Raw genomic sequence first — 12,803 nt, forward strand, 5'->3', positions numbered from 1 at the left:
GCAGCCCCTTCAATTGTGGCTTGCGACAGTCTATTTGCCGTCCAGAGATCACCTGGACAAGGTCATCACGATCCCGCCGAAAATACTTACCTTTCTGCAATGGTGGACTGACCCAAGGTTGGTGCTGGAAGGAGTGCCGTTCGAGAGTACACAGCGCACGGTCTCCCTGATATCAGATGCCTCTGACCTCGGTTGGGGAGCACATCTTGGTGTGCTGTGGACCCAGGGCACATGGTCTCCAGAGGAGCTGGTATTATGTATAAATGTCAGGGAGCTCAGAGCCATCTGCCTATCCTGTGATGTCTTCCGGCCACAGTTGTCCAGTGGAGTAGTGTAGGTGTTGACAGACAACACAGCCTCAATGTTCTATGTCAACGGGCACGGGAGAGCACACTCGTCAGCTCTCTGTCAGGAAGTGCTCCTCCTGTGGGACTTTTATATCCAGCATGTGATCCATCTGGAAGCTTTGCATCTCCCTGGCATCCGGAACATGCTGGCAAATCGCCTCAGCAGGTCCTTTTTCTCTCACCCTGAGTGGTCGTTCCACTTGGAGGTTGTCCATGTGCTCTTCCAGAAGTAGGAGGCTCCCTGAGTGGACCTGTTCGCCATCAGACAGAACAGGAAGTGTCATCAGTTCTGGTCTCTCCAAAGCCTTAGCAGGGTCGCCCTCTCCGATGCCTTTCTCCTGTCATGGGCAGGGGGGTCTGATGTATGCATTATCGTCAATTCCACTGATCAGCAGGGTCCTATCGAAAATCAAAAGTGACAAGGCCCGAGTCATTATGATCGCCCTGGCATGGCCTCACCAGCACTGGTTCGGCATGCTCATGGATCTGGCCATGGCTACCCCCTGGCCACTGCCAAGCCACCCAGACCTACTCGCGCAGGACCACGGTCAGCTCCTGCACCCGAACCTTCCTTCTCTTCACCTCACAGCTTGGCTGCTGCGTAGCTAAGCCCAGAGGAACAGGCCTTTTCTAACCAAGTGCAGCAGGTTCTCTTGGAAAGCAGGAAACCCTCAACCAGAGCAACTTACCTGGTAAAGTGGAAGCGGTTCTCCTGCTGGGCGTTGGAGCATAGCATCTCCCTGACCTGGTTGTCTCTGCAGTTCATCCTGGATTATCTGCTCCATCTAAAGCACCAAGGTCTCAAGCTTTCTTCCATCAAGGTGCACTTTGCAGCTATACTGGCCTTCCACCCACATGTCTAGGACAAATCGGTGCTCTCGCCTGAGATGTCTATCCAGTTCCTAAAAGGCCTTGAAAGGCTCTTCCCACTGGTCTGGACCCGGTTTCCCAATGGGACCTCAACCTGGTCCTCTAGTCTCTAGGCTCATGGGCCCACCTTTTGAGCCTCTGGCTTCTTGTAGTGGAAAGTTGCTTTCCTTGTAGCCATTACCTTGGCGGGGCGTGTATCCGAGATTAAGGCCGTCACTTTGGAGCCTTCATCTACAGTATTCTACAAGGACAAGGTCCAGCTGCGACCTCATCCGGCTTTCCTGTGTAAGGTGGTGTCCCCTTTTCATGTCAAGTAGGATATCTTCCTCCCGGTATTCTGTCCAGAGCTGCACATGACCAATGAGGAGAGGTGGCTAAACACTTCAGATGTCCGATGCCCCTTAGCGTTCTGTCTGGAGCACACCAAGCCCTTCTGCAGATCGACCCAGCTCTTTATTGCGACAGTGGACAGGATGAAGGGTCTCCTGGTGTCCTCACAGAGGATCTCGAATTGGATCACCACCTGCATCCAGACCTGTAATGAGCTGGTTCAGGGTGAGCCACCACCTAAAATGAAACTTGACTAGGGCTCAAGTGTCCTCGGCAGCCTTCCTGGCATGTATCCCTATCGCATGGCCATGATTTAGTCTTCGGTACACATGTTCATGATGCACTGCACCATCACTCAGCAAGCAAGAGGTGACGCTGGATTTGGCAGAGCTGTGTTCCAGTTGACACGTCCATGAACTCCTACCCACCTCCGGTGGTACTGCTTGGGAGTCACCTACAATGGAATGGACATGAGCAAGCACTTGAAGAAGAAAAGACAGTTACCTTTTTTTTGTAACTGGTGTTCTTCGAGATGTTGCTCAATTCCATTCCACAACCCGCCCTCCTTCCCCACTGTCAGAGTTTGCGGCAAGAAGGAACTGAGGGTGGGGGGAGCCAGCAGCGTCCCTTATACCGTGGCATACATGTGCCACTCCAGAGGGCTCCAGAGATAGTCCCCTATGTATACCACTGAGAGAAAAACTTCCAGCACCGGTGCATATGGCAAGCACACACACCCACAATGGAATGGACATGAACAACACATCTCAAAGAGCACCAGTTACAAAAAAAGGTAAGGTTTCAGAGTAACAGCCGTGTTAGTCTGTATTCGCAAAAAGAAAAGGAGTACTTGTGGCACCTTAGAGACTAACCAATTTATTTGAGCATGAGCTTTCGTGAGCTACAGCCGAAAGCTCATGCTCAAATAAATTGGTTAGTCTCTAAGGTGCCACAAGTACTCCTTTTCTTTTTGCAAAAAAAGGTAACTGTCTTTTTTTCTTTCAGCACTGCAAAAACATCCTGGGATCTGGAAGACAGGTAGTATTTTTTCTGCATGTCATCACCCATAATAAAGCTTCCATAACCTGAACATAGCTGACAATGATGCATAAGACAAAAAAGAACGCAGCTTACTCTTCCACACGTGTATGGACTCTACAGAGCTAACTGGAGTAAAAAATTAATTTCATGATTAAAATAAGAAGATATGACTCAGATCACACATAGGGAGTAGAGATTGATTGTTTAATTCTATTAGCCAAATAAGACTAGACATTTCCAACATGATTTGGATGCCAGGAGAAAAATGATCTTTAAACTGTATGAAATAATGAGGATTAATATCTGATCCATTTTTAATATCAAATGGAGTCACGTAAAGATGTTTTGGCATAGCTTTCTCTGAACTTATTTTTGAAGCAATGATTGATGATGCTATGAGATATAATGTCATAATTTTGTTTTCAACTTAGAAATTTCAGCATCTTTAATGAAGAGTGTGAAGAGTATAAACAAAGAGACAAGTGCAAGCACAATAACTATAAATTGTACTTTCAAGAGAAATATTTCCCCCCTCCAAATATGCAAAGATAGAAAGGCCCTTCGTTTTTTTGAGGGACCAATAAGACCCTAAAATTTTAAATCCAGCTAAAATATAAGAATCCGTTTACAGTCATGTCAGAAATGCTGAGTGTATATGTCCAAGGTGATTGGCTCCTGTAAGGAGAAATAGGGCCAAATCCACCTGTGCCATAAATACTCGCCTCTCAGCCTGAGGAGGCGGGAGTAGTTGGGTCAGGCCTAATGAACACCAGGTCTCATAAAAAGGGCTGAGAGAACTCAGGAGAGAGGAAACACAGAGAGCAGGTTAGGCTCCTGTGAGAGATCCTGAGCTAGGGTCTGTAGGAAGTTTCTGGGAGGGAAGGCAGTGGGGACAAAGGGATTCCCAGGAGAATCCCTTGGGAGGTGCTGCTTGTCTAAAAGAGGAAAGAGAAGAAACTCTGCAGGGCTGGCAGTAGGGAGCAAGGAACTTCAGTGAGTGGTAGACTGTGAGAGACACTGTAAGGAAAGCTGCCTGGGAGTCGGTACTCTATAACAGTGTGGGGAAAGACTTACTTGTAGTCCAGAAGGAGCTAAGAACTGACTCCAGAAGGCAGGTTGAAGAATAGCCCAAGAGGGGTAGAACAAAAATGTTTTTATTTGAACTTTTAGTTGGACTTTAGCTATCCAAGGAGTTAAATTTTTTTACTGAGTGGGATGGTCAAGTGAATTGGATGGAGAAGGGCAACAGGACGGATCTTGGAGGAGGAAATGGATGCCCCATTCTACAAGGGAATGCTCAGAAGGTAGTGAAACAGTTATGGTACAATATCAAATTCAGTGACAATATCCTCAGATGCAAAAAATAAATCAGTATGTATACCCAGTAAAAATTAGAATTGTTCAGAAACAATCAGAGTTCAGGGAGTAACTGGCAGGAAAGTTGAAAGAAATAAAACTGTTTTAGTCTGGTTCTGAAACATATTTTGCTCAGGGTGGATGAGATCTGATTTGATGGGTTTTCATTTATATCACACTGAAATAGGCATGAATAAGTGTAGAATGTTTGGGCACTAATCCATGTGAATTGATCAGGCTCAATAGTGAGTCTCCTAATTAACACATTTATTAGGTATTATGCATGAAATAAATACTATATCTCTTCATAAACAATTCACGTTTTAAGCCTGAGTTGGTACACAAAGGTATATGATGTCTTGTTGTGACAGGTGTATCAACCCCACACCAGCAAGGCAAGGGTTAAGGGGCTACTCTGGAGGCAGAAAGACATGCCTCCTTGCCTCTGCTGGGGATGCTCCCAGGGGTGGAAGCTTTCAAAAGGGAGCAGCTCAGCTCAATTTGGGTTGACTGAAGAGGAGAACAGCTGGGTGTGGCAGTCTTCTGCCAGGAAGCTGCCAGGGCTCCATGCCGCCAGGACCAAACATCATAACTGAGCCACAGGAAGCCCTTTGACTGCAGGAGCTGAGGGTGATGACTCGCTGTTGCCAGTGGAAAGGACTCTAGAGACAGACCAGAGAGGAACACAGGAAGGAACCCAGTACAACCTGTGACGATGCCAGAGGCACCAGAACAAGGGTAAGAAGCAACCCAGGAAATGCGCTTAAGGGTACCAGACCCTAAGACTCGCACAGGGGCCACTGTTTTCAAAGGCCCTGAGTCGAAGCCCAGTGGAGAAGCGTGGTCCTGAGTTTCCCTACCTTCCCCCCTGCAAAGATGTCCTGAACTGTAACCACTAGGTAAATCAGCCTTGGGATTCTCGCCGCTGGGTGATGCTCCCTGAACGGTAACTGCTAGGTAAAGTGGCCTTGGGGCTCTCGGCACTGGGCAACACTTCCTGAACTGAAACTCCTAGGTGATGTGGCCTTGGACTCTTGGTATTAGGTGTTATACCCCGGAGTATTGCCGTAGGCGGTACTGACAGCCTGGAGCACACAGCCAACCCCTGACATTTGTTTATCAACTACTTTTTTAGATATTTGATTTCCAACAATAGACTTGACTAGCATTAGCAACATAGGTGCTGGAACTGTGAGTGCTGGGGGTGCGGCCATACCCCCTGGCTTGAAGTGGTTTCCATTATTTACAGGGTTTACGGTTTGATTAAATGGCTCTCAGCACTCCCACTATATAAATTGCTCCAGCACCCCTGATTAGCAACGTCTAGAAACAAATACATTTATTTACCCATGAATTCATTTTTCCACTTGCGTAACTTTAGAGATACCTTGATTTCTTTAAAAAATCATCTTGGTCTCTGAAAAATATGTTAGTCATATGAGGCATATCTTTTTTGTTTCAAATCTAATACCCATTTCTTTATTTTTTTCTTCATCACTGGAAATTTTAATATGGATTCAGTAAGCTCTATCAGTTTCTATTTAGAAATGCAAATTAAGAGCTCTTTTCTTAGTCTTTTAGCAAACAAGCAGGCATCTGACCCTTTGATTCTGTCTGGGAGGCCACCATAGTCTCCAGTTTCTATTTTTGATTTAACTTTTCAAAAATTCACATTTAGTGCTGGAAAATTGTTCTACGTTCTAATTTATTATATTTGTAATCCTCTCATTCCCCACAATAGTGAGAAGCAAAACCAATTAGATAATCTTTCTGATTGATTCTGTCTCATCTGTGGAGGTGAGTTTTCTCTTTGCCTCACAGACGGTGCAGCTTCATTCTCCTGCATTTTTATCTTCTAAAATGTTTGAAAGACTTATCAGAAAAGCCAGAAAAGATCAAAAGTGGAATTCTACTTATCCTATAAGAATTCAGACTGCTCTGCAACAGACCCCTGATCATTCAGGATCTCCTGGAACTTTTCCTTCTTTGCACAAGTTGGAAAGAACCTGTTCTAAGGGTCCAGGAAATGGGCAGAATCATTCCCAGCATACAGCCAATCATTCACAGTGACCTGCATGACAGGGTAGTGTAAGCAGCCCACACTCCAGTCTTCCTCTTATAAGGCAGGGACCTAGGTAAGGGGGAGCTTGAGAAACATGAATACAGTCTATTGTAGGCATATACATGAGTAACAGCAATGTTTGGGCTCCTTTCCTAACTCATACATCCCTGGAATGGAATGCATGATAGGCCTGAAAGGCCAACAAAGATGTAGTAAGCGTGCAACTAATAAGGTAAACTTCAATCAGTGCTACAGTTTTCTTTGCCCCTGCAAGATCTTGATCAAAGGCTTGTATGTACATTATACAAGGCCTTTAGAGAAAGCAGAGTCAAATTCCCCCTGTCAGTGGTCCTCAGTTTTTCCCACCATAAAGAGAAATGAGTTTCTTCCTCAGACTCTGTCACAGGGAAACTCTAAGTGCGGCCTAAAAGATCCTATAAAAACCAATCCTCCACCAGATTCAAGGCTGATTATGCTTTTTCCATAAAGGCCAAAGTGGCCAAGTATTTGTTACCTTTATGCTTAATTATATGTTTAACTCATTTCTATGACAGAAACCACACAATTTGAAAAGGCCTCAATTGGTACAAAAGGTACCAGTCTGTCAGTTTAACAACACAGGTTCATGTGAGTACATCACCTGAGAACTATGTGCTTTTCATTGTCTCCCTATTGTATTTGGAGTCTAATATAAGATCTCTTCCCTCAGCTCCAAAGCTCTCCATGGAAAATGGTCCAAGCTACCTGAGTGTTCACCACTGTCACCACAGCCAGGAACTACTACAATAGGCATGTTCTATTAGACCCATGAACTAATTGACCAATCTGGGGAGGCTCACAAACATGGGAGACAAAACTTTCACAAAACTGGGCCTAAGAATGACCCATTTATTACATTCAGAATTAAATGCTGCAAAACTCATATTTTTTTTACTTGCCTTCCAATCACTGAGTGTTTTTTTCCTCTCTATCGCTCTCTCTCTCTCACCCACACATCAATAACAAAATTATGAATGAAGAACGTTATTTCCTCTGAAAGCTGGAAGGAAAGGAAGGAAGAGAGAGGTTGTTGTTTCCATTTTCAGATAGTTGGAAGACACTCAGATATTGCAGTGAAGGGGATAAGGTAATTTAGATAAGATAGAGGACTCTGCCACCACCGAAGAATAAATTTCAGTTTGCCCACTAGCTTTGCCCACAAAATATCATGTAGTTTTTATTTTACTACACTCTTCTCTGAGAAGGAGGATAAAGATGTCCCAAATACATTCTAAAACTCATAGAACCCAAGAAGTCAATCACAACATTTAAAATCTAAAAGATAGCCTTTCTTAACCACCTCCTTTGTAAAGCTCTCTAGCGACATTCCAAAGATTCAGAGACAAAATCTCAGTGAAAGTTCCACAGTTTTTGAGGAAGAATCTGAAGAAGATGTTCGTCCAGTCTTTCTGTGTAAATTCTCTGGTCTCCCTTACTGACAACAGGCAGATGTGAATTATGTGGTTTCTTCCATTTAGATAAGATAACTAAAGACAGGCAACTTTTTTTGAACACTATCTAAAAAGAGATTCTTCAGTTGTACTGTATATGAATAAAAAATAATTATAAAACATCCAGTATTTCCATAAGAAGCCTTATTTTTTCCTCAAGTGCCTGAGATATTCAACATTACATGATTTGTGTCATAAACAGATTCCATGCTTTGGATGCCTGCAGTGTGAAATTATTACACTAGAGTCAAAAATCAACGAAGCCTAAAATCTCAAAATCCTTTTCTTACTTCCTCGTAGGCTTAATATCGCAATTTTACCACTAGGTGGTGCCACTATTTGGCCACCTAATTCATGGGTCTTTGAAGTGACAATTACAGACCTCTCAGAAATAGGAGTCTGAAGCTCTCTCACACTTTAGAGTGATAATCTAGATATTAGAGAGAAAATTACTTGTTCAGAAGATAATCTAATGCATTCCCCTGAAAAGTCATTACATATTAAGATCTTAAGTACACTACACTTTCCAGTGCTTTGTCCAGTCTAGTTTTTGGTACTTTGTGCAATGAAGCTTCCACCTTTTCCCTTGGGAGACTATTCTGCAATCTAGTAGATCATGCTGTCAGGGATATTTACCCGATAGTCAGCCTAAAACAGATCTTTTCCTAATTTCCAGATAAAAAATATGTAAAATGGGAGTTAAGGTCAGAGTACATATGAGTACTTAAGTGTAAAAAAAAAATAAAAATAGATGTTGTAATTATCCCTAAACTAAGCATGGCAAACTAGAAATTCAGAGTTTAAAGTACACTTAAAAGAAATCTAAACATGTTAAGGTACAAAATGCACAGTTAAAGATACCCAAACAACCTTATCTCTGCCCTGTAATGACATCAATCAATAACCATATGTTTGTGATTGTGTCATTTTAGTGTTTAGAATAAATGAAACAGACTTTTAAGGACATTAGATTGTTGTTTTTTCATATTGTTCCCCTCCTGGTGTCAGTACATGGCACAATTAAAATTGTAGTCTATATAATCATAACAGTTAGATACAACAATGGTTAATAACATTGCTTAATTACAATTTAATTTCTTCAAGTATAGTCTATGCATAAGATTTCAAAGAGTTTTAATTATATAGAAAGTTTGAAGAGCCTGTGTTATTCCATTATTAAGGTAATTTAGAACAAAAAAAGCACTGTATAGACACTAAATTTTCTTAAAGGACCAAGTTTTTAATAATTTCAACTCATAAACTAATTGATTTGCTTGCAAATTCTTAGAAAATTCATTCTGTATTCAGAGACTAAGTACTGTGAATCTGGGGAGGATATACTCTATTTTTCATACTTTGCAAAGATGTAAATCAGCACTAATCTATGAAGTTGTAACTGATGCCTCTATGAGGGTAAACTTCGCCTTGTACTCCTTAGTTTCTAAAGAGACCGCTTCTCATAAAAATGGGAAGCCTGCCTAGATTCCACCCTGTTTCAACAGAAGTTTCTACCAAATAAAAAATTCAGTGCAAATGGCTTAAATTCTTTCACATTATAGGCAGAGTTCATAATGCTGCTTATAGTCACTTTCCAATCTTGTTTTCAGTTCTTTATAACTTTGGCAAATTTTAACTCTCTGGGCTGAAATTTTCCAGGCCAGGTGTCTGTCTTAGGTGTCTGTCTTGTTTGTTTCTTTGATTAAATTTCAACTAGAATAATTTAGCCATTTCCAAGAACAAGATTAGAGGGGGAGGTGAGGGATGGAGTGAGGAGAGACTTTGTTTTACCATGTTACAAACAAAATCTTCCACTATTTGAGAGTCTTTAGCACCTCCATGCTTTGGAGGAGGAACTTGAAATTTAGTGGGGGATCACCGTGGTGTCAGGGATGTGCCTTTTGCTGTTCCTCTGAAAATATGCCCAAATTTGGCAAGGTTATAAGCCTCTGAAAAATCTGTTTGTACATGTTTGGTACAAAGTTATTCCAGTTTGGCAGCTAAATTTTCTAAAGATTTTATCTGTTCTGGCCATGTTCCATCCTCTCACAACTCCTATGTGTTGACTGGACTGTGCATGCACCTTTCTCACAGACCAGCTAAGCATGCTTCAACCTGGGGCTGTAGGAAATGAGCAGGATTTTCCCTTCAATTGCTCTTCCTGGTTGCCAAAGGTTGCTGGAGTGCTGGACACTAGAACTGAGGTCAGGGAGGCTTTCTCCTGTGCTTTCAGTGTCTTCCCTGTTGGCATCCAGACAGGGAGGAGGAGAAGGAGCTTTAAACGGATCTGAATGCAGAGGATGAGAAAAAAGGAGTGGGGAGGGAATAGGTTTTAGAAGACAGAGGATGGGGAGAAGCAAGGTGACAGGACCAGTGGATGATGGGTGTTGGATAGCAGCGGAGAGGGAATGGGACAGGAACTGCAGAGGGTGAATAACCATAAAAGGGGTTAGGGTTCAGGAGCTGGGGGCGGGTAGTTAGGAGAAGAATGAGAGGGGGCAGAAGCTGGGGAATAGGGGTGGATATGCACAGAGGGGGAGGATAGCAGGACCACATGGATGGAGAGGTGAATAGCTGTAGAGTGAGAGGGGGCAGAAACCAGGGGCTGGGAGAGGGAAAAGGCACAGAGGAAGAGGAGGAGATCAGGAGCTGTTATGAGAGGGAGGTTTAGATAGAAGCAGAGGGGAAGGAGAGCAGGAACCAGGGTGGAGAACATTGGACAAGAACAAAGGGTGTAGAGGAACAAGACCCAGGTGGATAGGATCAGAGAGAATGGGGTGCAGGAGGAAGGATAGGATGATGGGGCTTATAAAATGAGCAGCTAGCAGCTATTAAATATTTTATGTTATCCTCATTTCCCATATGCCTGATTTACTGCATGCTATTCAATCCCTGCACCAAATACAGGATTATTAATTTATTCATGGACTTCCTGTTCCATATTAAGAGACTATACCCCAAAGTTTTGTTCTTTCTAAATGTGGATCAATATTTGATGAGCTATAAATCAGCTCAACGTTGGATTCATCTTTAGTGGGATGGGGGTAATGGGTGGGAATTGCTAAATTTTACAGCAACAAATTAGTTCTTGCTTTCTGTGTCTGAATACAGAGTAACTTTATTTGTCACATATTATGAAACTGCTCAGTAGCAGCTCCATAAATAAGGTAAAAAAATCTATAAATCTAATTTTCAGGCCTCCTATAACTTTGTGCATAAATTTTCAATTTGCTTACAATTTGAAATGCACCCTCTTTAACCAAAGAAATCTCTCTGCAAATTTTATTTTAAAATATTTAAAGTAATTTTAAAACTATAGATGGGGCTGGTAGTGTTGCCTACACTTCGCTGAGTGGAATAAAGCCCTACACTCAATTTCATGACGTTTCTCTGTCTGCTTCTCTGTAGCGCATATCCAAGAACGTCAACATACTGACTAGACTGTGAATGCACCATCCCCACAGTAACTGAGCATGCTCCATTTCACAGACGAGCAGGATTGTCCCTGCAATTGCTCCTCCTGCTTGCTGGAGGCCACTGTGGCACCAGAAGTGACAGCAGAAAAACTGTCTCCTGTGCTTTTCCCCACTAGCACCCAGAAAGCCTAGAGTAGAGCTAGCCTGACCGGAATGCAGAGGAATGAAGAACTTGGGGGTAGGGTTGAGTGGGAAATCTTACATAGTAGGTTTACTGCAGCCATTAGAAGTACAGAAATTTCCAGGGGGTTTCACAGTTCCAGCAATGGAGTGGGGAAGGAAAGGGAGGTGTCAGAGTCCAGCATGAGTGCTCAGATTTTGGATTTACATAAACAACTCACCTCTCCCCCCACAAGCAGCAGAGCTAAAGGGATTATTTTCCCTTTCCTCTTAAAGGCCACAGATACTTTTTGCAGGGTTTTGTCCATAGTGCTTCAGTTTCCTTTTGAGTTTCAGTATTCAAAGACTGTCAGAAGTTAGAATTATTGATATGTACTCTAGTTATACAAATAATGGTCCTTGTACTGTAATTGGGAGTTGCATGTGCTGATTTAGGCCTGTATATAGAACTTTTCGTGACTCAAAAGCATAAATTAATGTATTTCAGAATTATGCCCTTACTAAACAATTTATAATTGATTCATAATAGACATTTTTTCATATTTCAAAACCACCACACAATCTGGCATAATTAGCTGTCTCTGCTGATCCCTGAAATTGCAGATAATGTTGCAGTGTACTGGCAGTATTGTGCAAGAAGCTTACACAGAATCTGCCTTGCTATTAATTCTTGAATTTAATGATCATCAAATTCACAAAATTTATAAAAAACAAATTAGTATCACACATAGTATGGTCATGTTATGCTTTGTGGCTGCAGTGTTTTTTCAAGTAACTTCTGTGAACAAACAACAATGAAAAGTCCATTTTTTTGCCTTAGAGGTCTATAATTAGATTAAATGAATATTGTTAATTATCTACCACCTTCTTTACATGCAATATGCTTCTTTAACTTAGAATGTTCATACATGAAGGAAATTGCTGTACATTTCAACCCATAGCCATACTGTTGTAAATATTGTTACCATATGACAGTGTAGTTTAGTTCTTCTTCTTTAGTTCACAGCACTTATTTTATAATACTGAAACAAAAAGAAGCTGAAAAATCGATATGCATCATATTAGCCACTGCTTTTTTTGTTGCTTACAGGAGACACATAGTTTAAAAAATGACTGATAGATCATAAACTGATAAAAAAGAAAAAAAGTATTAAAAGAAGTTTATACAAAATACATTAATAAAGAAAAGTAAAATAAGCCAGTTCATGTTTAAAAATACACTCTTTGGAGTCATAATATAATCAGATTTAGGCATCATTCAATTTTATTTTTAGTTACTTATATCTATTGTTGCCCAGTGAATTTATTTGTCCTATTCATGGATGTTTTAAAAATCTGGCCTATTTGAAATCTTCATAACATTTGTAACCAGGAGCTCAATTTCTAGGCCTACTTGTGGTCTAATCATCAGTGACTTAAAAAAAATTCCAGCTACCTATTCTTCAACATCACTAAATATAAGCAAAAGTTAATGATTTAGAATTCATTACCAACATATTAAGGTCTTTCATCTCTGTTAGAATTGAGGGCATTTGAAATGATGTTACACCACCTTTATATTAGTATGCCTGAGAGAAAATGCTCTTGATTTGATATCAAATGGGCCTAAACTGACTTGTTTACATCACTTACAGTGTGGGAGTGAATGAGAGGTTAATAATTTAAGACCTGAAACTATAGTCCTTACTCAGACTGGTAAAAGCTTTGAGTCAGG

The 12,803-nt window shown here is 41.5% G+C and overlaps 1 protein-coding gene across 4 annotated transcripts in view; it reads right to left on the reverse strand.

Moving 5' to 3' along the window:
• Nucleotides 1-12,803, reverse strand: part of LOC144930821 (uncharacterized) — a 32,987-nt gene that overhangs the window by 18,221 nt on the left and 1,963 nt on the right. The window contains exons 1-2 of one of the 4 annotated variants that reach the window (XM_078854178.1): nt 1,037-1,325; nt 91-746 (exon numbers count right to left, since the gene is read on the reverse strand). The exons of 1 other annotated variant lie outside the window; for it this stretch is intronic. In XM_078854178.1, the coding sequence (XP_078710304.1) occupies nt 91-285 (195 nt within the window). In that variant the 5' untranslated portion in view covers nt 286-746; nt 1,037-1,325. Of the gene's footprint in view, nt 1-90; nt 747-1,036; nt 1,326-6,944; nt 7,046-12,803 lie in introns of those variants that run through there. 2 more of the 4 variants (XR_013636228.1, XM_078854177.1) reach the window with 2 other exon arrangements.

This window comes from Lepidochelys kempii, chromosome 8 (assembly GCF_965140285.1).
Source record: "Lepidochelys kempii isolate rLepKem1 chromosome 8, rLepKem1.hap1, whole genome shotgun sequence".
NCBI classification, from domain to species: Eukaryota; Metazoa; Chordata; order Testudines; family Cheloniidae; genus Lepidochelys; species Lepidochelys kempii.